General features: G+C 42.5%; 1 protein-coding gene across 2 annotated transcripts in view; it reads left to right on the top strand.

The window, feature by feature from the left end:
* The window catches only part of LOC121004177 (serine/threonine-protein kinase 17A-like), an 81,886-nt gene extending 57,801 nt beyond the window's left edge, over nucleotides 1–24,085 (top strand). Inside the window, exons 3-8 of one of the 2 annotated variants that reach the window (XM_040436317.1) lie at nucleotides 7,298–7,442; nucleotides 8,237–8,363; nucleotides 13,748–13,796; nucleotides 19,194–19,373; nucleotides 21,135–21,451; nucleotides 23,005–24,085. In XM_040436317.1, coding sequence (XP_040292251.1) covers nucleotides 7,298–7,442; nucleotides 8,237–8,363; nucleotides 13,748–13,796; nucleotides 19,194–19,373; nucleotides 21,135–21,387 — 754 coding nt within the window. In that variant the 3' untranslated portion in view covers nucleotides 21,388–21,451; nucleotides 23,005–24,085. Of the gene's footprint in view, nucleotides 1–7,297; nucleotides 7,443–8,236; nucleotides 8,364–13,747; nucleotides 13,797–19,193; nucleotides 19,374–21,134; nucleotides 21,455–23,004 lie in introns of both variants that reach the window. The other variant, XM_040436316.1, reaches the window with a different exon arrangement.
* Nucleotides 24,086–24,585: the final 500 nt, after the last annotated feature.

Genomic DNA, 24,585 nt, shown 5'->3' with positions numbered 1-24,585 from the left:
GTCTTGAACACCATGGAAAGTCAGTGGGGGACGGATGTGTTTTCTATTGTGCCATATTGTGTCAGTGAAGACGGATCCGTCCCCATTGACTTATATTGTGTGTCAGGACAGATCTGTTTGGCTCAGTTTCGTCAGACGGACACCAAAGCGGAATGGAGGCGGAACGGAGCCAAACTGATGCATTCTGAGCAGATCCTTATCCTTTCAGAATGCATTAAGGGCAAAACTGATCTGTTTTGGACCGCTTGTGAGATCCCTGAACAGATCTCACAAATGGAAACCAAAACTCCAGTGTGAAAGTTGCCTAAACTGTTTAGCACAGTTATGCTACCAGTACTATTGGCCCTGCAGTGCTGCGCTGTCATTATCATACACTGTGTATGTTAATGACAGCCCTGGTTGGCCCTACTGTCCTATTGTTATGATAATGAGAGTGCAGCAGGGCCAGCAGCCTGCGATGTGTATTACAGACTGTAGCACACAGCGCAGGCTAGGGCTGTCATTATCATACACACTGTAGTGTATGGTAATAATAGTGCAGCAGGGCAGGCGGGCCATTGCATAGTAAAAGGGCAGTCGGCCCACCGGGACTTTTCCAATCTGCCAATCTGCCCCTGGTTATGAGGGCAATTGTCTAGTGTGAATGAAGGAAAAGATAAATGCTAAACCTATCTTTTGATAGTGCCACTGTAAAAAATAATTGCATGGAGTGTGGGTACTACAGATGGATGGATCAGGTTCTGAGGAATCTTGTTATAGGGGTTAAATGGAGAAAAGTTTGATTAAGTAATATGATTAGCCATCCTAAAAAGAGGTGTTTTTAGGGCATGCTTAAAGCTGTGACTTAAATTTGGCAATCTAATACACCCTTGAGAAAGTAACTTGATTGTCTGGGACAGTGCATTCTAGTGATCTGGTGCAGCTTGAGAAAAGTCTTGAAGACAGGAGTGGGAGGTTTGGATCATGGAGGATGTCAGCCTTAAATTAGGCTGGATTTACACAGGCCGACTGAGCAGTCGATTGTCTAGAAGCGTTCCTTCCCAACAGTCAGCTGCTTGTTCAGTGAAGGAGACTGCTGTATTTACATGAAGCGATCTCCTTCATAGTATGAGGATTAGGGATTGCTATTGCAATCCCTTGTCCCCATAGAGATTAATTGTTTCCGAGCAGCATATCGCTGTTTAGACAGCACAATTTGCTGCCCAGAAGCCATGATGGTTTCACTCATTCATCAGGTGATCGGCGGCACATTTACATGGCCAGATTGTCGGGAACAACCGTTCGCCAGAACAGTCATTACCGATAATCTGTTTGATTCTCGCGCCGTATAAATGCACCTAAATTTGCAGAATGGAAAGCATGGGGAAGACAGGGTGAGGGAAGAGATATAGGGAGGTGTCGGTGAGATTGATAAGATTACAAACTACATACAGATGCTGTCCCTGATCAGATTCAAACCCATGAACTTGTTCTCTATAGCTGAAGAGTAGGTGCCCCAGTCTGACCACGCCTCGATATGAAAACCCATTTACACATTATTGCATTTGTATGTGTTTTTGGGACAGAGAGGTAACAGGAGACATTTTGTCACAAAAAGAGAAACTTCTCTGTATCAAGGCCGTTTTGTAGGTAAAAATGAAGAAATCAGGCTAAAGTCCCATATTTACAAAGACCTCGACAGATTTGCAGAGTGTTTTTGTAACAGATATGCACAAGATATAATTATGTCAGACGTCAAAATACCGGGACCGGGCAACAGCAACAGGGTATGTGAATCTGTCATTTGTGTGCAGGGAGGATGCCGCAGGCCTGGAGCTCCTCCTTAAGATAGTAAAGTATGAGACAAAAAAAGCAGACTACAAAGGTCTGAACCTGACATCTCGGAGGCTTTGAAGGTTATTGCAAGCTAATATTTGCAGCACCTTTTCTCAAGCTGTAATTTAAATTTTCCATGGTAACACACGCATGTTAAGTAGTTTCCTTTGGCTAAATTGGCCTTGCTTAGCACCTATAATCTGGCTCCGTGAAGAGCCTTTTGTTTGACATTTGTAACTCTGAGCATAGAAAACTCTGGTTGATCTCTAACTGCAGAGTGATCACTACAGGAGTTATACTGCAGGGAGAACTGGTTGTAGCCAGAACACAGGACCTCCTTTATATACTATCAACGAGATATATAGAATCGGCAAGTAAAGGCAGCAGGAACCTCCTTTGCTTATGGCCACGTGTTTTAATGAAGGTTATTTAGAAGTTGATATAGAGATGGAGGAGAGACTATGTTTACACGTACATATCATAGACCCAGACTATGTGGCTTCTATGGGGCCCTAAGTTCATCCCATACTATTTTCTACAGAGGAAATTGATTAGCAAACAAGATGGGGAATTAAAAAGTATTCTAAAGATTAAAAAGCATGCTAAGGAGAAACATACACCAGGCCTGTTTGACCTGGGTGGCAAAAACCGGCCCCATAATAGGGAGCTTATTTTGATCTTTGCTGTGGGGCTTCTTCTCTCTAAGGGTGCATTCACACAACCAGAGTGTTTTGTGGTCCGCAACTTGCGGATCCGCAAAACAAGGATACCGGCCCATGTGCGTTCCACAATTTGCGGACCGCACATGGCTGGCACTGTGATAGAAATGCCTATTCTTGTCCACAATTGCGGACAAGAATAGGAATTGCGCTATCTTTTTTGCGGGGCCGCGGAACGTCGTGTGCTGTCTGCATCTTTTGCGGCCCCATTGAAATGAATGGGTCCACACCCGTTCCGCTAAATTGCAGACCCTTTCAAATGGCCATCTGAATGAGTCCTAAGTCTGCTATAACTGTGGTACTATTTAGCAATGAAAACATTCAGAAGTGTATGGAGATTTACCTCAGGCAATGGTCCATGGGTAAAGGAATGTAAATTAGTTCTCTTTGTTACTTGCTTCCCCATGGAGCATTGCTTCAATTAATTCTCCAAATGATCTCTATTCTCTATGATCTCTTCTGTGGAAACCAGGAGGCTCAGTACTGCGTTTGTACCACCAAGGCACAACAACCTCAAAGGAGCTGTATCCAGATAGGTGTCTCTTTGGGGAAGTCTCTGGTTTGTCTGGTATGATAGTTTTATTCCTTCTGGAGAAGAGGCAAGTTACATACACCACTGGTTATAGGACAGGTCATGGGTCCCTTATAGAGGACCTGTCACCTCTATTGAGATGTCTGTTTTAGTAGCTACTTAAATTCTGTATAAAATAACAATTCTGGAGCATCTGTTCTTATGGCTTTAGGTTGCTCTATTTCTCAATTACATTAAATTCCAGGCATTGTAAGCCCAGCCCTGGGAATGGCCAGACTCAGATAGGAATGCCCATATATAAGCAAGGCTTACATAAGTCCCACCCATTTTCAGCTTGGGACACACAGAATTTGACAGAACTGTCTCTGAAAATTAGGGACAGTCCCTACAAGTTCAGGGCCGTTGACACCTATACTGTTATTCCTTATAGATGCTTATGAGTGAATAAGCCAGCAGTGTACAATAAAGGTCCAACTGGGTATTACCAGTTGGCGGGGGGTCCCTGCACAGTCTGACACTGGCAGCACTGATTGGATAGTCTCAGACTGTGCAGGGACACACCCACAACTGGAAACACCCAGATGGACCTTTATTGCAGAGTGCTGGCAACTCAATCATAAACTTCTAATAGGAATAATAAAGGAATGGTATAACATAAAGTCATAAGAATAGATGCTCCAGAATTCTTATTTCTTGGGGAATGGCAATAGTTACTAAAAACAGACATGTCAGGGGAGTTGACAAGTCCTCTTTAAGGACAGAAATGTTTGGAAGGGTAGAATTCAGAACCCCCTTTTAAACCTGGATCCTTTGCAGTCCTTTTTTTCACCCTTCCTGACCCTGTGCATCTAAAATAAAATGTGGAATAGCCTTAATTTAAAAAAAAATCCTGTTTCTGTATACATCTTCTATGCAGCCCTATATGGTTCCATGGTTACAAACACACCCTATGCAGCCTAAGGCCTCTTTCACACGGGCGTCATGTTTTTTGCCCGGATAAGATGCGGGTGCATCGCGGGAAAATGCACGATTTTTCGGCGCGAGTGCAAAACATTGTAATGCGTTTTGTACGCGCGTGAGAAAAATCGGCATGTTTGGTACCCAAACCCGAACTTCTTCACAGAAGTTCGGGTTTGGGTTAGGTGTTCTGTACATTGTTTTATTTTCCCTTATAACATGGTTATAAGGGAAAATAATAGCATTCTTAATACAGAATGCATAGTACAATAAAGCTGGAGAGGTTAAAAAAAAACAAAACATTTTTTAACTCACCTTAATCCACTTGATCGCGCAGCCCGCATCTCTTCTGTCTTCTTCTTTGCTGTGCACAGGAATAGGACCTTTGATGACGTCACTGTGCTCATCACATGGTCCAATCACATGGTTCATCACCATGGTGAGGGACCATGTGATTGGATCATGTGATGTGACGTCACCACAGTTCCTTAGCCGGCAGCTCAACATTACAGAAGAAGACAGAGATCCACAACAACGCGATCAAGTGGACTCGCTGAGTTAATTTTTTTTAATTATTAACACCTCCATCACTATTTTACTTTGCATTCTGTATTCAGAATGCTATTATTTTCCCTTATAACCATGTTATAAGGGAAAATAATACAGATCGGGTCCCCAGCCCGATCGTCACCTAGCAACCGTGCTTGAAAATCGCACCGCATCCGCACTTGCTTCCGGATGCTTGCGATTTTCACGCGGCCCCATTCACTTCAATGGGGCCTGCGTTGCGTGAAAAACTTAGAATATAGAGCATGCTGCGATTTACACGTAACGCACAAGTGATGCGTGAAAATCACTGCTCGTGTGCACAGCCCCATAGAAATGAATGGGTCCGGATTCAGTGCGGGTGCAATGCGTTCAACTCACGCATTGTACCCGCGCGGAATACTCGCCAGTGTGAAAGGGGCCTAAGGCTATTTCTTTCTCCGCCATTTATGACTGAGATCAGAATAGCCATCTTCTGTGGAGGCTTGGGTCGGGTGGCTGGAGTTACAGAAAGAGCCGCAGAGGTAAATGAGCGATACAGAAACAACATAGCACAGCCTCCTTTTTTCTGTAACTCTGGCCATCCTGGCTACCACATAAGACAAGTATTTGGATGTCACCCATGAATGGCTAAGGCTAGTTTGACACTTCTCCAAGTGGTATTTGACGGGTCGCGGCCGGATCTCCGACGGTCCCCATTTTTGGATAATGGGGCCAGACGGCATCCCTGTAGCTGCCAACAGATACAGATACATTCAGCAGGCTGTTCCCTGCCGAATCAGACTGGCACTAGTGTGAAACTAGCCATAGATGGGAATGCCCTTTTAATATCATACAGTGAAGTAGGTTAGTAAGAAGTGGCGGACAGATGGATGGCATTATTACTACAGGATCAGATTACAAAGAGCTTGTTTGGAGACACATAGATCTAAATAGGAGATATGCATAAGAACATACCCTAACATTATAAGAAGTAGCATTTGTCTGAATATTATACCTCAAGCTCTATAGAGAAGACTCAGAGTTGCTCACCACCTATGATAGCCCATTGCAAAATCTGGTGACAAGATCTGACTTGTATATTTGTGTTGGTTCAGAATTGCATAGATACGGATCATTCTGTACTCACCCCGAACAATCACATGTCATTCAGCAAGGTGAGCAAAATGTTTTCATAGCCAGAGGTGGTTTGATTTCAAGAGCCCTAAGTAACTCTTGATTCAAAAGAAATGTGATCTACCACACTGCACATACCATACTATAAAGAGAACTGAATGTATGTCCAGGAAGATCTCATTGTTCATCATATATTATTTCCATCCTGTGGTTCTTTGTTAGGTTATTGCTAAGTTATCAGTTTCAGTTTTTAAAGATTTATTTCCTAGATGTCAGTCAGGTTTTGCTACTTGTATGTGGATTTTGTGGTGTTTTTTAATTAACAGGTGCTGTAAGGATAGGTTCACACAGGTTTTTGGTTACTATTTCCTGCAGGTTTTTCAGCCAATCAGAAATGGATTTGAAAGGAATCAGAAATCTAAAGGAAGGACTTATACTTCTCCATCCCTGCTGGATCCAGTTCTGGATTTGGCTAAAAAAACCTGAAATGAAATCTGCCTCCAAAAACCACCATGTGAATCTACCTTAAAGCTGAGGTCCCACATAGTGGCTGCCACAAGGGCGATCTGAGTTGCGGTTCAGCAAAAGCCCCTGTTGGAGTGGTTTACAAGTTAATTGACTGTTAGGCTACTTTCACACTTTTTTACTGGATCCGGCAGGGTTCAGCAAAAATGCTTCCGTTACTGATAATACAACCGTCTGCATCCGTTATGAACGGATCCGGTTGTATTATCTTTAACATTGCCAAGACGGATCCGTCATGAACTCCATTGAAAGTCAATGGAAGATGGATCCGTTTTCTATTGTGGCAGAGAAAACGGATCCGTCCCCATTGACTTGCATTGGGAGTCATGCCAAATCCGTCTTGCTCCGTATCCCAGGACGGAAAGCAAACTACAACATGCTGCGGTTTGCTCTCCGGTATGGGAACGCAACTAAACGGAACGGAATGCATTTTGGTGCTTTCCGTTAGGTTCCGTTTTGTCCCCATTGACAATGATTGGGGACAAAACGGAAGCATTTTTTTCCGGTATCGAGCCCCTATGACGGATCTCAATACCGGAAAACTAAAGCCTGAACTGGCTGTTGTTAATGGCCACATAGTTTTTGACAAACCACAGGGCTGTTAACAGTCAGCAACCAATTAACATTCAATTTATTTGCAAGCCACCATCTTGGGGCATTTTGCTGCATTTGGCCATGTGGCATCTGCTATGTCTTATCTCACCCTAAAGGGGTCACAGGATATTAAAAAAACATGGTTACTTTCTTTTAAAAATAGTGTCATTCTTATCCGTAAGCTATGCATGGTATTGCAGCACAGCTCCATTCAAGTAAGTCAGATTCAGTAATTCACATCTGTCCATTTGGCATATTAAAGTGGAAATATCCCGTTATGTATTTTATTGCATTGACCACTTTCACAATGAGCATTTTTTAGTTCTCATTATTTAATATGTATGTCAAAGCAAAAATAATGCAATATTTTAACCACAGTATGACAATAGAGGAAAAGCCAGACAGGTTATCATTCTGTACAACACATGATTACAACAATATGGTATTTTGATCTGTATAAATGATAAATCTTGATATAATATTCTGTTCCTAGTGCGGCTGGTGGAGAAATCTTCAATCAGTGTGTGGCTGACCAAGACGAAGCCTTTACAGAGAAAGATGTTGTGCGGCTCATACGTCAGATCCTGCAGGGGGTGTTGTATCTACATGGAAATAATGTCGTCCATCTGGACTTAAAGGTAAGACATAATCAGATATAAAATTTACAAAAACTTGATAAGGCAATGTTAAAAAATATGAATAAAGATGTTGGATTATGGCGTTTAAATGTTGTCAGCTGCCTATGGGTGCAGTGTTTAACAGACCTCCATATCTAAAGTGTCCAAGATGGCAGCAGTTTCTACTCAGATGGCCGCCTCACGGCTGTGACTTCTACTATGCAAGGGCAAGGTACAGGCAGCAGAAGCTCCTGTATTTACACTTGCCCTGAACACTTTTGGGTACTGCCATCTTAGACGGGGTGGTTTGTTTGCATATCACACCCATGGGCAGCGGGGGTTTGTACGGTCGTGCTGGGGTAAGCAATGGACCCTTTCAATTTTTCGCATGCAATTACTTGTCAGTGAACAGCATTTCAGAAATTTAATCAAAATGTGGACAACTTATTTAAACAGTAAATTTGGTCACAGTGATCGGCTGATATAGATACATGTGAGAAGATAACATTGGGGAAGTCTATTATCTTACACCACTACTGATATTCAGAATGAATGTCTCTATACTGTAAATCTGATACAACGTTCAAAGCAAATTCACTTTGATATGAATGTGAGCATACAGACCTTTCATTCTGAAAATCACTAGTAGTTCAAGATCACCAACTTCTCCAATATGATCTTCTCACATGTAGCCATGACAGATCAGGAGTTCATTTTTACAGGATTCCCCCTGTAATTATTTGCATAGGTTTGAATGTCACTATTACTGTTGTAGCATCTTGGTAATTCTGTTTTCCTGATATCCTCTATTACAGCCACAGAATATCTTGCTTACCAGCAGTAAACCACTGGGAGACATTCGTATTGTAGACTTTGGTTTGTCCCGGCAAGTGGACAGCATCAAAGAGGTGCGAGAGATACTTGGGACACCAGAGTATGTAGGTAAGTGACAGCAGTGTTAGATTAATTAATGAGCATCCATGCAGAGCATTTAAAGGGAACCTGTCATGTGGATATTTGATTATAATCTAACTAATTATATACAATCATTAACTACTAAAAAGTACCTTAGATGTATTCACTTACTGGTGTGACAGATGGTTACCTGATAATATACACACAAAGATGCCGCATGCTACATGCTAATGAGCTGATTCGAGTCCGGCGTGATGTCATTGAGTCCAGCGTATATTTGATTCACAGCTATAGCCACTCCCCTGCCCACCTGCTGCTGGTTCATATGGAAACAAACTGTCATTCAACAGCCGGTGGGCGGGGAGAGTCAGGAGCTCATGAATATTCATGACTCATCATTAGAAGCTGGGGCTTTTCAATACAAGATGTTGGCAGATTGACTGGGTCAATTAAAGAAAGTGACCCAGCATTGTGCTAAGGGAATCAATCACTTATTTATGTTGCCCTTAGTTAGGACACCATAAAACTGGTGACAGGTTCCCTTTAAGTACTGACTGTACATTATCTAGCAGCACACAAGTATCAAGATCCAGGCTACTTTTGTGGAAGTTAAAGAGGAATTCCATCTTAGGCAGCTATGGCATATTCAAAGAATATGTCATAAATACCTGACAGGAGAAGGTTATCTTTGTACTGTGACATCACTTTGTGCATTATGCTTGTACTGGGCATTCTGTTTGTGCTGTGACATCCATGAGTAAATTATACCTGTACTACAGAATTATTGTGCGCATTATGGGGGTGATTTATCAATCTGAAATACACCTTCCCCGCTCACACCAAATCTAAAATTGTGGGCGTGGCATGGGTGGGGTTTACAATCCTCTACGCCTGTTTTAGGAGTAGAAAAAGGTCTAAATGTAAGACAGCTCGGAAGCTGTTTTACATTTAGAACTGGCGGAGGATCCGCCGAAGTTATGAAGAGGCCGGCGCCTCTTCATAACTTTGGCGGAACCACCGCCAGTTTAGGGCTTTATTAAGACCAGCATCTAAAACACCGGTCTTAATAAATGTGCCCCTATCTACTGTGATATCACTCAATATATCACGACTGTACTGTGACATCACTGTGAGCATTATGCTTGTGCATTTTGGGAAGGCATGTGGCACAAATTGGAGTCAGAATAAAAAAAGCTTTTCATGATCTGAATTCACTTGCTGTTCAAATTTAAAGGGGTTATCCAGGAATTGATAATGATGACCTATCCTCACAGCTGTTTCAGGGACCCGCCACACTCACTGGAGCTCCTAGCAGCTTACCAAGCACAGGGCTGTACATCGTTAAGGGCTGTTTCACACGAGCGGATGCCGTGCGTGACATCCGCTCCGTGAATGACAGCCAAGACCCGATGCAGACTGCAGAAGCACGGAGCATTAACATGATTGATAATGCTCCATGCCTCTTTGTGATCTCTTTACTACGAAATCACAGTGACAACTTTATCTCACTGTGATTTCGTAGTAAAGAGATCACAGAGAGGCACAGAGCATTATCAATCATGTTAATGCTCCGTGCTTCTGCAGTCTGCATCGGGTCTTGGCTGTCATTCACGGAGCGGATGTCACGCACGGCATCCGCTCGTGTGAAACAGCCCTTACTGGCACTGCTTGGCATGACTTGCTTTGACTTGAATGGGGCTGAGCTGAAACTAGGCCATATAAATGATGTACGGTGACATCACATGGCCTAAGAAGAGGCCACGGCTCTCAGCGCTCAGAGTGCCGGCCTCTTCTAAAAGATCAGCGGGGGTTGCAGGCCTCAGGCTGGGTCTCCTAGGCAACCTGTTAGTGTATGACTCAGTGTAATACACTAACAGGCAATGCATTACAATACAGATGTATTGTAATGCATTGCAAAGGGAATTAGACCCCCAAAAGTAAACATCAGAAATAAAGTAAAGAAAAAAAAAGTAAAAAAATATGTTTATAATAAAGTAATACAATTAATAAAGTAAAAAAAGAAAAACGCCCATTTCCCCTTATTTCATATTAAAAAACTGAAATAAAAAAAAACAACACACATATTAGGTATTGCTGCGTCATAATGACCGGCTCTATAAATATATCACATGATCCACCCTGTCCGATAAATACCATAAAAAAAAAAGTGTTAAAAAAAGCCATTTTTGTCACCTTACATCACAAAAAGTGCAACACCAAGTGATCAAAAAGGCGTATGCCCCCCAAAATAGTACCAATCTAACCGTCACCTCATCCTGCAAAAAATGAGCTCCTACCTAAGCCAATCGCCTAAAAATTAAAAACCTTTTTCAAAAATGCTGGTATTGTGTAAAACTTAAGTAAATAAAAAAATTATACATATTAGGTATCGCCGCGTCCGTAAGAACCTGCTCTATAAAAATATCACATGACCTAATCCCTCAGATGAACACCGTAAAAAAAAAAATGTGTAAAAAAAGCAATTTTTTGTACCTTACATCACAAAATGTGTAATAGCAAGCGATCAAAAAGTCATACGCACCCCAAAATAGTGCCAATCAAATCATCATCTCATCCCGCAAAAATCATACCCTACCCAAGATAATCACCCAAAAACTGGCTCTCAGACTATGGAGACACTAAAACATGATTTATTTTTTTTTGTTTCAAAAATGAAATCATTGTGTAAAACTTACACAAATAAAAAAAAAGTTGACATATTAGGTATCGCTGCATCCATAATAACCTGCTCTTTAAAAATATCACATGACCTGACCCCTCAGGTGAATACCGTAAAAAACAAACAAAAATAAAACGTGTAAAAAATTCAATTTTTTGTCACTTTACATCACAAAAAGTGTAATAGCAAGCGATCAAAAAGTCATACGCACCCCAAAATAGTGCCAATCAAACTGTCATCTCATCCTGAAAAAAATGAGCCCCTACACAAGACAGTCGCCCAAAAAATAAATAAAACTATGGCTTTCAGAATGTGGACACACAAAAGAATCATAATTTTGTTATGTAAAATGTAAAACTGAAACAAATAACCAAAAAAAATGTGGTCATATTTGGTATTGTCGCGTCCGTGACAACCTTCTCTATAAAAATACCACATGATCTAACCTGTCAGATGAATGTTGTAAATCAAAAATAAAAACTGTGCCATTTCCTTTTGCGCCCTGCCGTGTGCCCGTACAGCAGTTTATGACCACATATGGGGTATTTCTGTAAACTACAGTATCAGGGCCATAAATATTGTTTTGTTTAGCTGTTAACCCTTGCTTTGTAACTGGAAAAAATGGATTCAAATGGAAAATCTGCCAAGAAAGTGAAATTTTGAAATTTTATCTCTATTTTCCATTAATTCTTGTGGAACACCTAAAGGGTTAACAAAGTTTGTAAAATCAATTTTAAATACCTTGAAGGGTGTAGTTTGTAAAATGGGGTCATTTTTGGGTGGTTTCTATTATGTAAGCCTCACAAAGTGACTTCAGACCTGAACTGGTCCTAAAAAAGTGGGTATTAAACATTTTCTGAAAAATTTCAAGATTTGCTTCTAAACTTCTAAGCTTTGTAACGTCCCCAAAAAATAAAATGGCATTTCCAAAATGATCCAAACATGAAGTAGATATATGGGGAATGTAAAATAACTAGAGAAATTGAAATTTGCAAATCTGCAAATTTTTCCTAATTTTTGGTAAATTTTGTATTTTTTTATAAATAAAAAATAATTTTTTTTACTCCATTTTGCCAGTGTCATGAAGTACAATATGTGACAAAAAATCCATGATTAATTGTGGTTCCGATGCGGGTGGTCAGTGTGTTTGAAAATGAAATACTAATCATGGGATAGATAAATAGATAGATAGATAGATAGATAGATAGTAAATGTAAAATTAGACTTTTTTTCAGAAGAATACCAACCAGTAGAAAGAAATAGTTTGTGATTCTGCTGTATAGAGCTCTAGTGAGATCTGGATTACTGTGTTCAGTTCTGAAGACCTTGCCTACAAAAAGAAATTGACCAAAGCTGGGCTCTAAAAGTAGTGGTAGGTCGTAAGCAATAAAACAGTAAAATGATTTAAAGAACTTAATTTGTAAAGTCTGGAGGAAATCAGAGAAAGGGTTCACAGGATTGAAACCGTAAGGCTGGTTTCACACTGACGTTGCGGGAAAAGATGCGGGTGCGTTGCGGGAGCATGCACGATTTTTCCGCGCAAGTGCAAAACATTGCAATGCGTTTTGCACGCGCGTGAGAAAAATCGTCATGTTTGGTACCCAGACCCGAACCCGGACTTCTTCACAGAAGTTGGGGTTTGGGTTAGGTGTTGTGTAGATTGTATGATTTTCCCTTATAACATGGTCATAAGGGAAAATAATAGCATTCTTAATACAGAATGCATAGTAAAATAGGGCTGGAGGGGTTAAAAAAATAAATAAAAAAATTTACTCACCTTAATCCACTTGTTCGCGCAGCCCGGCTTCTCTTCTGTCTTCATCTGTGAGGAAAAGGACCTGTGGTGACGTCACTGCGCTCATCACATGGTCCATCACATGATCCATCACCATGGTGATGGATCATGTGACGGACCATGTGATGAGCGCAGTGACGTCACCACAGGTCATTTTCCTACTGCACAGCAAAGATGAAGAAAGAAGAGAAGCCGGGCTGCGCGAACAAGTGGATTAAGGTGAGTTAAATTATTTATTTATTTTAACCCCTCCAGCCCTATTGTACTATGCATTCTGTATTAAGAATGCTATTATTTTCCCTTATAACCATGTTATAAGAGAAAATAATAATGATCGGGTCCCCATCCCGATCATCTCCTAGCAACCGTGCTTGAAAATCGCTCCCCATCCGCACTTGCTTGTGGATGCTTGCGATTTTCACGCAGCCCCATTCACTTCTATGGGGCCTGCTTTGCGTAAAAAACTCACAAAATAGAGCATGCTGCGATTTTCACGCAACGCACAAGTGATGCGTAAAAAATCAGCCCTTATGTGCACAGCCCCATAGAAATTAATCGGTCTGGAAATCTCGCCCGTGTGAAAGAGGCCTAAATGTGTTAAAGCTTCAAATAAGGTTCAGAAGGGAAGCAATTTTAATAAAAATATAAATGCAAGAACAAAGGCACAGAATCAGAAATTAGTTGGGGGAAGATAACAACCATTGTCAGAAAATACATATTATGTTACTGATAGAGTAGTAGATGCTTGGAGCAAAATTCAAGCAGATGTTGGCAATCAACAGCAAGTGAATAGTGCCTGGGATAACCATATATTTTCCCAAAGAAAAAACTATAAGGATATAATATAAGGGCAGACTAGATGGATCATGTGTTTTTTTTTCTACTGACATTTTTGTGTGCTTCTAACACTAAAATAGGATTTCTCCTTGATTTTAGCTCCAGAGGTGTTGAATTATGAACCAATCAGCACAGCGACAGATATGTGGTAAGTACAATCAGTCTTCATGATGAGAAAATTAATCTGTTGTTCAGAAATGGAGATAACTGTCCCTCCTGACGTACATTCCTTCACCTGTCACGTCATCACTAGTGCGCTCTCATTACTATTAACCCCATCTTATATAAGCGTTAATTTTTTACGTAATTTTGTTTTCCCTTAGTCCTAACAGCAGCACAAGTGGGGAGTTCTCCCCTGTGAAACTAGTAGGACAGGTGGAATTTTTGATGACAAAAAAGTTTCCTACCAAGCACTAATTTAATAATTAGTAGAAAACCCACCCCTATAAAGGGCAGACTGCCCATAATTCAATGCTTTATATCAAGTAGAAACAAAACAAGGGTGGGAAATTTGTGTGCTGCTGTTAGGACTAAGGGAAAACAAATTTACGTTAAAAATTAACTCTTCCCTTACGTCCTAACCAGCAGCACAAGTGGGGACCTAGCAAGCAACACAAACAAATTGGGAGGGCATCTTCACAGGTACATAATACCGTCCCCTTTTTTTAATTTATTTTTTTATGAGAGGGCAACAGACAGAATGGTACGTCTGAATGCTACCCCCTCCGAGTGCCTAGAGTCTAGGCGGTAATGTCTAACGAAAGTGCTGTGGGAGCTCCAGGAAGCCGCAGCACAAATCTGTTCAAGTGGAACTAGATTATTTTCCGCAAAGGAAGTCGATATTGCCCTCGTGGAGTGGGCGGTGACAAAGGATGGAGGAGCCAAGCCTTGGGATAAAAAGGCTTCCCGGATTGCCTCCTTTACCCATCTACTTAGAGAGGGTTTGGAGGCTTTTAGACCTTTGCTTTTACCGGAGAAGGAGAGCAGCAGGTGTTCTGGTTTCCTAAAGTTTGCAGTCCTGTTCAGGTAGATTTTTTGATTTCTGGAAATGTCCAAGGAGTGAAGGGCTTCCTCTTCAAGAGATGATGGAGTAGGACATAGGACCGGCAAGGAGATGGTTTGATTTCGGTTACCAAATGAGGGAACCTTAGGAGCAAAGGTCGGTAAAAATCTCAATAGAACAAAGTCATGGAGAAAGAGGGTATAAGGCTCAGCGGCCGCTAGGGCCTTTAACTCTCCAATCCTTTTGGCCGATGTTATGGCCAGTAAAAATGTGACCTTTAAGGACAGAAACCTAAGGTCTACATTCTCTAAGGGTTCAAAGGGGGGAGAGGATAGGCTCTTTAGAACAATGGATAGATCCCATTCAGGGATAGGTCTCAGGATTCTAGGTTTTAATCTTTTGGCTCACTTGAGGAACCTCCTGAGTAGGGGGTCTTGAGATAATGGTCTACCTAAAGAGGCAGAGAGAGCACTGATGTGGACTCTGAGAGTAGACCGGCTTAGGCCCTTGTCCAGGCCGTCCTGCAGGAATTGTAAAATAGCTGAAAGAGGAGGATCTGAGGGTACTACCTCTTTAACAGCACACCACTGAAGAAAGATCTTGTGAATTCTTGAGTACGCCTTGTTTGTAGACTCCGCATGGGAGTGTGAAATAGTTCTCAAGACCTCCGCAGAAAGCCCTCTAGCTTCTAGTAGGGGCCTGTCAATCTCCAGGCTGTCAGATTGAGTTTCCTCAGATCTAGGCAGGGGCCTGTGTCCTGATACACAAGGTCCTGCGTTAGGGGAAGTCTCCAATATGTGCCCTGACTCATCTTCATGAGCTGGGTGAACCAAGACCTCTTCGGCCAGAATGGTATTATCGCAATGACCGGGGTCTGGTCTTGTCTGATTTTCGTCAATACCCTTGGTATCATGGAAAGTGGAGGGAATATGTACGCCAGCCTGAACCTCCATGGAATGGACAGAGCGTCTATCGCCAGAGGGTTGTCCTCCTTGTAGAGGGAGCAGAACTTGTCCACCTTCGCGTTCAACCAGGTCGCCATCAAGTCGATCTCCGGAGTGCCCCAACGTAGAGTGATCTGGGAGATGTCTCTGTTCAGTGACCATTCACCTGGAACTGGTAGACCCCGACTGAGTCGATCCGCAACTATGTTGAGATCTCCCCTGATGTGAACCGCGGAAAGTTGGGATAGACTGAGCTCTGCCCAAGAGAGAATTAGACCAACTTCCTAGAGAAGAGGTTGAGATCTCGTACCTCCCTGTCTGTTGATGTAAGCGACCACAGTCGTGCTGTCCGAACGGACTCTCACCGCCTTTCCGCAGATGAGAGGAGCAAAATAATAAAGAGCTAGACGTACGGCTCTTAGTTCTCTCATATTGGACGAGAGAAGCCTCTCCTGTGGAGTCCAAATACCCTGTATTGGACTGTCTTCCAGATGGGCTCCCCAACCTAGAAGGGAGGCGTCTGTGGTCAACGTGATCCAACGAGGTTGAATCAAGGACCTCCCATCTGATAGGTTCCTCCACCATTTGAGTGAGGACTGGACTTTGACAGACAGGGAGTGAGTCTTGTCCAACCCCTTGGGGTTGTGGTTCCAGACTGCTAACACTTCTTCTTGAAGTGGACGGAGGTGCCAAAGGGCCCAAGGAACTGCTTCTGCAGATGCTGACATGTGGCCCAACATCTTCATAAGTGTTCTGATGGACACTCGACGAGGTGCCATAAGAAACTGAGCGGCTCTTATGACTCGATCTTTCCTCTCTGGGGAGAGAGAGAGCGTCATTGCTTGAGAATCTACTATAAACCCCAGGAATACCCTAGAAGTGGAAGGCAGGATCTGGGACTTTTCCCAGTTTATCAACCAGCCTAACCACTGGAGTGTCTGAAGAGCCAGATGAAGATGGGTTTGAAGAACGTCTAGAGACGCGGCTTTTAGAAGCCAGTCATCTAGATATGGCACGATTTCTAGCCCTTGAAGCCTGAGTTTGGCAACAACCGGAGCCACAACCTTGGTAAAGGTGTGGGGAGCGGAAGAGATGCCAAAAGGTAGAACAGCAAACTGGTAATGCTTTACCACACCCTTTATGGAGACCGCAACTCTTAGGAACTTTCAGTGAGTTGGATGAATAGGGACATGAAGATAAGCGTCCTTTAGATCTATGGTGACCATGAGGTCGCCGGGATTTAGAATATTGATTAAGGAGCGGATGGTCTCCATTCTGAAACGCTTCTGCCTTATGAAGCGGTTTAGGTAGCGTAGATCTATTATCATGCGCCAGTCTCCGGAAGGCTTTGGGACTAGAAATATGGGGGAATACACCCCTCGCCCTCGTTCGTGGGAGGGAACCTCCTCTGGGGCTTTTTTGTGAAGGTAAAGGAGGACTTCGTCCTCCAGAATCATTTGGAAGTTGTGCATCGCACGGAGGGTCTGAAGGGGAAGGGGGAAGGTAAGCGGGAGAGTCATAGGTCCGCCTTGCGATCCCTGCCTCGACCATGACCACGTCCGTGTCTGGAGGACCCCTGACGTCTCTGGGATCTAGAGAGGCCCTGAGGTCTTGTGTTTCTGGACCTACTGCGACCCCGAAAGGACTGTTGAGGGAGATTTTTCCCTTTTTTACCTGCCAAGCTTTCCATGAGCTTGTCTAGCTCAGAACCAAATAGCCTTCCTGGCTCATAGGGCAGGCCGCATAAGTTGAACTTAGAGGTGTTATCAGCGACCCATGGTCGTAACCAGAGGGGCCTACAGCTGGCAGAAGAAAGCGCCATACTTTTCGCAGCCAGCTTTAAATGCTGCACAGAGGCGTCGCATAGAAAATCTGCTCCTAACAGGAGGGTCTTAAATTGATCCAGAATGTCCGTTCTGGTCACTCCAGCCTCTAGGTCAGCCTGAATTCTTAGGATGCGGGAACGTACAAAGTCCGCGGTCTCAGAGGAGGCAACAGCTACTGACGCGGAGGCTGCCGCAGCGGAATAATTGCGCCTTAGGGTGCATTCGACCCTTCGGTCTAACGGTTCCTGGAGATGACTACCGTCATCTGACGGGACTAGGGTCCTTTTGAACAATTTGGATATCGCCATGTCAACCTTTGGAGGCGGTACCCAAAGGTCGGACTCAGATTCGTGGAGGGGAAACATGAGTTTAAACCTCTTGTTGAGGACTGGACCCTTCTCCGGATGTTTCCATTCAGTAAGCATGAAACGCTTAAGGTTTTCGTCCACTTTGAAGGTTCTTAACCCCCTAGAGGTGGATGGCGGAGCTTCCCTTTGCTCAACATCACGATCCCTTGACCGGATGGAGCGTAAAAACCTTTGAGTTTTTTCGGCTGGAAACAGGAACAGTGAGTCTTCGTCGTCCGAGGAAGAATGGTCGTCCACGGAGATTGCTTCCAGCATAGGCATCGGACCCGGAGATGATGCTCTTGATATCTTGGAGGCGAGGGCGCTCTTAATTTCTGAAATGGAATTTCCCATAAAGTCATTCATCCACCCAAACATGTCGCTTACAGTGGGTTGCGACAGAGGGGGACGACATAACGGACACCTATTGTACTCATAGGAGTCCGGCATTGGCATCTCGCAGGAAGCACAGACTAGATGTCTCTGCTTGTGGGCGGATTTCCCGCGCTGATCACCGTTAGGGGACGCCATCTAGAAAGAAACTTTAAGTTTAGTAGTAGTAGCCACAGAACTGTAGCCTTAGCTCTCTGCTCAGAAGTAGTAGTAGCAGCCACAGAACTGTAGCCTTAGCTCTCTGCTCAGAAGAGAAAGTACTCCTCTTGATGTGGGCTTATATAGGTGGACTAGCTCCACCTCTGACCTTAGCTCGCCCCCCCCCCCCCCCCCGATAACTCCGCCTTAACCTAACTTTTCCTGAACCCTCAGGAATATTAGTTTTGGACAACATATATTTTCTATATCTGTTTAAATCATGTAGTCCCCAGAGCTCAAATTGCTGAAAAACCATCTGCATATAGTACAACAAACCCGGCGCGAGAACCGGAAGTCGTCGATGACGCACTTCCTGTCGGCCGTGTAGCTCCGCCGGCGACAGAGATGCCGGCGATTCACAGCCTCACCAACGGGGAGAGTGCCGATAGGCACCGCCCCTGCAGCCTGGACTGCCGCTACCTCCAGAGCAGTAGGCGGCGGATTGCGGACAACAATACCGTCGGCGGAGGAACCGAGGACGACTTGGGGCCAGGAGCTAGAACCACCATCTAGTGGTAGGAAAATTGCTGTATCAAAACAAAAAATAAAATAAAAAATCTTTTAAGGTATCAGGCCGCAGCCACAGGGACAGAGAAGAAAAGCACTGAATTATGGGCAGTCTGCCCTTTATAGGGGTGGGTTTTCTACTAATTATTTACTTAGTGCTTTGTAGGAAAAAAAATTGTCATCAAAAATTCCACCTGTCCTACTAGTTTCACAGGGGAGAACTCCCCACTTTTGCTGCTGGTTAGGACGTAAGGGAATACTAATATATCAGCTGAAAAAGCTGGATAGGTCAGCTAAATGATTTATTCTGTTTTTTTTGTGTCACAGGAGTATTGGGGTGCTTACATATGTCATGCTTACTGGAATATCTCCATTCCTTGGAGACACAAAGCAGGAGACTTTTCTGAATATTTCACAAGTAGCCATTCAGTACTCTCAGGAAGAGTTTGAGGGAATCTCGGATGAGGCTATCCAATTCATCAAGTCTCTTCTCATTAAAAACCCCAGGTAAGTGTTTCTGATAAGGCTACATTGACATATCGATGTGAACTCTGGCAGCCTGAACAGGCAGAGGAACAGACTGCCGGAATTCACTGTATCCAGCATAGCTGGATAGGGTGTGCACCACTGGATCCCCTTTGAGTACAATCGGATCCAACAGGGTTTGATCAGACAAAAAGACCTGCAAGCATGACTTTTATCTGGCTCAAAGCCGTCAGATCCAGCTACATCAGATATGGTGAACTCCGGCAGTCTGTTCCCCTGCCAGAGTTCACAATGCATATGTGAACTTAGCCTTATTGAGGTGAATTGACTAGAAAAAATTTGGCAAAGTAGTAAAATACATTTCAAAATATGATGATTAACTTTATGGTCATGTTGGGTTAATTTTTTTTATTTTTTATTAAAATCTAAAAACCATCACTGTCTGCTAGATTTCCGTTCTTGAAATATTTTGAACACTCCATGAAGAGTAATTAACGAGGTTGTGCAGTAGTATGATATTAATGACCTTAGCTCCATAAAAAAAGCGATGGCAGCATCTCCAATCCAAAAGGCTTTATTCACACGTGGTGCATAAAACAGTACACAAAGTTCACAAACAGCAACGTTTCGGCTACATAGTAGCCTTTATCCAGCTATTTTTGAAGTGTCAGGCAGAAGTATATAAAGTACACTTAGACCCACCTCTCATATCAATCTACCAATAAAACGATATATTACAACATATTATCACCTGTGTTAGTTAACACCACCAATGGGCTTTATACATATCATAGATGTTTTCACCTTTCACCAATCAGTGATATACCCATTACCTCAATAAAGATGGCTGCAGCTGGGCACCCCACCATGCGAGCTCTCGTGTCATCCTGGCGTTCTCCTGATCATAATGCGCACGCTCAGAAAAGGCCCCAAGCGTCCCACCTTCGAAATCGCATTGCTCCAGCCCATGTGACCCGCAGTGTCCTCACCACTACGTCATGTGCTCAGCAGACCCACATGACCTATAGGGTCATATCAGCTAAGTCATGTGCTTCAATCCGACCCAAATTACCTACAGCCCTGACCACCCGACCTACTCACATCGGAGGCGTCATTGTTGCCATGGCGACCCACCTACTATTATATTATATATCTCCGAATGCATCCGAATCTAAAAATTAGAGTTAAGTGGATCTTTCCGATTGCTAGGAGATAACGTACTTTCTAAGAAATGTGTCACAAAATCGCTGACAAAAATTTCTTAATATTCGCTGATTTATATCTCGCTTGATGGGGGAACCAGGTGCATTCCAGCTTTCATCTATAAAACACAGATAGATGTGTGCATCCAAATGTATATGATGGTTGTCAGATGAGTGGTTGTGAGGCTGACAGCTATCAGCCATGAGGTGCTTTATACGTGTACATTTAGTCTATCAGGAAGGGTGAATGGACACCAAACACCACTGGCAATAGTCTGTCATCAATGAGGAAAAAAGACAACCAGTGCAAAAAAACATGGCTGATTGTCTTTTGTCCCAAAAATATATGATTAGTAATGTCTGACAATAAAAATATAATGTGCATGGGCAGTTTATTGGAGTGTGAGACAGAGGATTATGCCTCCTTACTATTTTGCAAGTGATTATGTTGCTATGCATAGAACTTTACTGGCCTTTGTGCATGTAGTCCTAGTGAGCTCAGGTCTGGGTAAAGATAATATGACCTATTGCGACTCCTCCATAATTTCTGAAGTAAATGTAAACCTCTCTCTTTCAACAGGAAGAGGGCTCGAGCTGACGAGTGTCTTAAACATGCATGGCTTTCTCAATACCAGGAGCCAGAACCCTTGGAGGCCATAACTTTTGAGCAGAATGAAAGTGAACTGGAGACGCCTAAAACTTCAGAAGAAATTGTGCTTTTAGCATCCTATACAGTTCATTGTCCATGCAGGGAAACCATAGAAACTGATCTCAAAGGTGTAAGGAACCAATTTACAGCCCTGAAGGAAATTCAGCCTGAGGTTGTGTGTTAACATCTGGATAATCTTTGATTCAAACCAAAGCAGGTTCTCTCCTTCCAGGCTGGATTTGGAGATCTACAGGGAGTGCAGAATTATTAGGCAAGTTGTATTTTTGAGGATTAATTTTATTATTGAACAACAACCATGTTCTCAATGAACCCAAAAAACTCATTAATATCAAAGCTGAATATTTTTGGAAGTAGTTTTTAGTTTGTTTTTAGTTTTAGCTATTTTAGGGGGATATCTGTGTGTGCAGGTGACTATTACTGTGCATAATTATTAGGCAACTTAACAAAAAACAAATATATACCCATTTCAATTATTTATTTTTACCAGTGAAACCAATATAACATCTCAACATTCACAAATATACATTTCTGACATTCAAAAACAAAACAAAAACAAATCAGTGACCAATATAGCCACCTTTCTTTGCAAGGACACTCAAAAGCCTGCCATCCATGGATTCTGTCAGTGTTTTGATCTGTTCACCATCAACATTGCGTGCAGCAGCAACCACAGCCTCCCAGACACTGTTCAGAGAGGTGTACTGTTTTCCCTCCTTGTAAATCTCACATTTGATGATGGACCACAGGTTATCAATGGGGTTCAGATCAGGTGAACAAGGAGGCCATGTCATTAGATTTTCTTCTTTTATACCCTTTCTTGCCAGCCACGCTGTGGAGTACTTGGACGCGTGTGATGGAGCATTGTCCTGCATGAAAATCATGTTTTTCTTGAAGGATGTAGACTTCTTCCTGTACCACTGCTTGAAGAAGGTGTCTTCCAGAAACTGTCAGTAGGACTGGGAGTTGAGCTTGACTCCATCCTCAACCCGAAAAGGCCCCACAAGCTCATCTTTGATGATACCAGCCCAAACCAGTACTCCACCTCCACCTTGCTGGTGTCTGAGTCGGACTGGAGCTCTCTGCCCTTTACCAATCCAGCCACGGGCCCATCCATCTGGCCCATCAAGACTCACTCTCATTTCATCAGTCCATAAAACCTTAGAAAAATCAGTCTTGAGATATTTCTTGGCCCAGTCTTGACGTTTCAGCTTGTGTGTCTTGTTCAGTGGTGGTCATCTTTCAGCCTTTCTTACCTTGGCCATGTCTCTGAGTATTGCACACCTTGTGCTTTTGGGCACTCCAGTGATGTTGCAGCTCTGAAATGTGGCAAGTGGCATCTTGGCAGCTGCACGCTTGACTTTTCTCAGTTCATGGGCAGTTATTTTGCGCCTTGGTTTTTCCACACGCTTCTTGCGACCCTGTTGACTATTTTGAATGAAACGCTTGATTGTTCGATGATCACGCTTCAGAAGCTTTGCAATTTTAAGAGTGCTGCATCCCTCTGCAAGATATCTCACTATTTTTGACTTTTCTGAGCCTGTCAAGTCCTTCTTTTGACCCATTTTGCCAAAGGAAAGGAAGTTGCCTAATAATTATGCACACCTGATATAGGGTGTTGATGTCATTAGACCACACCCCTTCTCATTACAGAGATGCACATCACCTAATATGCTTAATTGGTAGTAGGCTTTCGAGCCTATACAGCTTGGAGTAAGACAACATGCATAAAGAGGATGATGTGGTCAAAATACTCATTTGCCTAATAATTCTGCACGCAGTGTACGTCTTGTACTAACACCAGGTGACTTACATGCCAGGAATGAAACGGGTCCTTTCAAACAAGGCTTAGTTTTTTCTTTGACTTATTTCAGCCGTAGGCATTACTGAGTTTTCATTGCTGCCTTGGTTGCCCGTGGAATATATTTGAATCTCAATAGCAATCTGTATTTAGGCTTCAGACTTGTGCTACGGTCATATAACCAGAATTTGGCTCCTTTAAAGCATATCAAACTTTGAAATTATGAAGTGCACTCAGAGGCATCTTAAAGAGTTGGCATTATACTTTATCTGCCACGGATGATGTTTTAATGCCCTGCAGATGGTGGTAACATTAAACTTTTACACTTGATATTGACAGATCCAACTTTATGCTAGGTCTCAAATCCCATAAAATTTTTCAAGCCTACAATATGTTTGCTTTGTGATAGACATTTACTCCCACGGAGGTCACTAACTTCCTTTACTGGAATATTTCTGTCCCAGTGTCCTCCTCTGTCCAGGAACAGAAGCAACAACATGTGTGCACATAGCCTATGGTCTGCCATTCCTAGGTATTGAAAATTGGCATTGTGTGTTATATTGTGATTTATACAGATTAGATGTGGCAATTGCCTATTCACTGTTCTTGCAGCCATTTTGTAGGTTGTACATCAGTCATGGCAACACAGCTCTGAATATTGGTTCTGCCACAGATTGCAGTTCTAATATGGATGCTAGAAAGCACCCATATTGTAGCTGTGTGAATATGGCCCTATTACAGGACCCTCTAGAAACGGAATGGCTTGAAAATGTAACCTACTCACTTAAGATGTAAATATTCCCTAGTTGGGAAATTCCTAGTTATGTAAAATATGATCTATTTATAAATGTGCTTTATTTTATTTTTCTAAAGAAATAACAGACACAAGTGTCTGATGTCATTTACATTAATTTTACTGAAATACGGTGCCTGGGTGCTACTAGATTGTCATATTTCCTCTCCATTGACAGCACATCCAGGACTAGTTATATAGATGTCTATATGAATGACCACAGAGAGTATACTGTATCCTAACAGCACGTAGCTTGCATCTTTCAATAAACTTTGACAAAAAACGGGATAAATGGTGTAATAACAGAAATACTGCCACCTAGTACATGAAATTTTCATAAAGTTGTCAAAGAACTTGATGCATTTAAAATGTTGTATGCGTCTTAGCAAGAAAGAAAAATGATACAGTCTGACAGTAACCATTTGCAGCCTCGTGCTTAGGAACAACTACAAGCATTTTCAATGTCGTGCTTTAAATCTCAAAGTAAAGATATTGGACAAATTTATCAAAATTCAAAGCTCCTTTGGAAAATGAAAGGTGGAATCTGATTGGTTGCTATGGGCAACTAAGCCAGTTTTCCTTTACACCAGTTTTGATAAAACTCCCCCATTTTTTTTCTTTATGAACAAGGTGACATTGCAGCTTCCATGTCTCCAGACCACAAAGGAGCTGGACCATTTTAGGGCTAATTCACATTAGAATTTGACAGCTTGAGAAATTTTATTCCTGAGATCAATTTTTAATTGTTAGTATACGTAAAAGGAGTGATT

This window comes from Bufo bufo, chromosome 6 (assembly GCF_905171765.1).
Source record: "Bufo bufo chromosome 6, aBufBuf1.1, whole genome shotgun sequence".
In the NCBI taxonomy this organism is placed as follows: domain Eukaryota; kingdom Metazoa; phylum Chordata; class Amphibia; order Anura; family Bufonidae; genus Bufo; species Bufo bufo.
The sequence above is the reverse complement of the archived record's forward strand: the minus strand, read 5'-3'. Positions and strand labels throughout refer to the sequence as shown.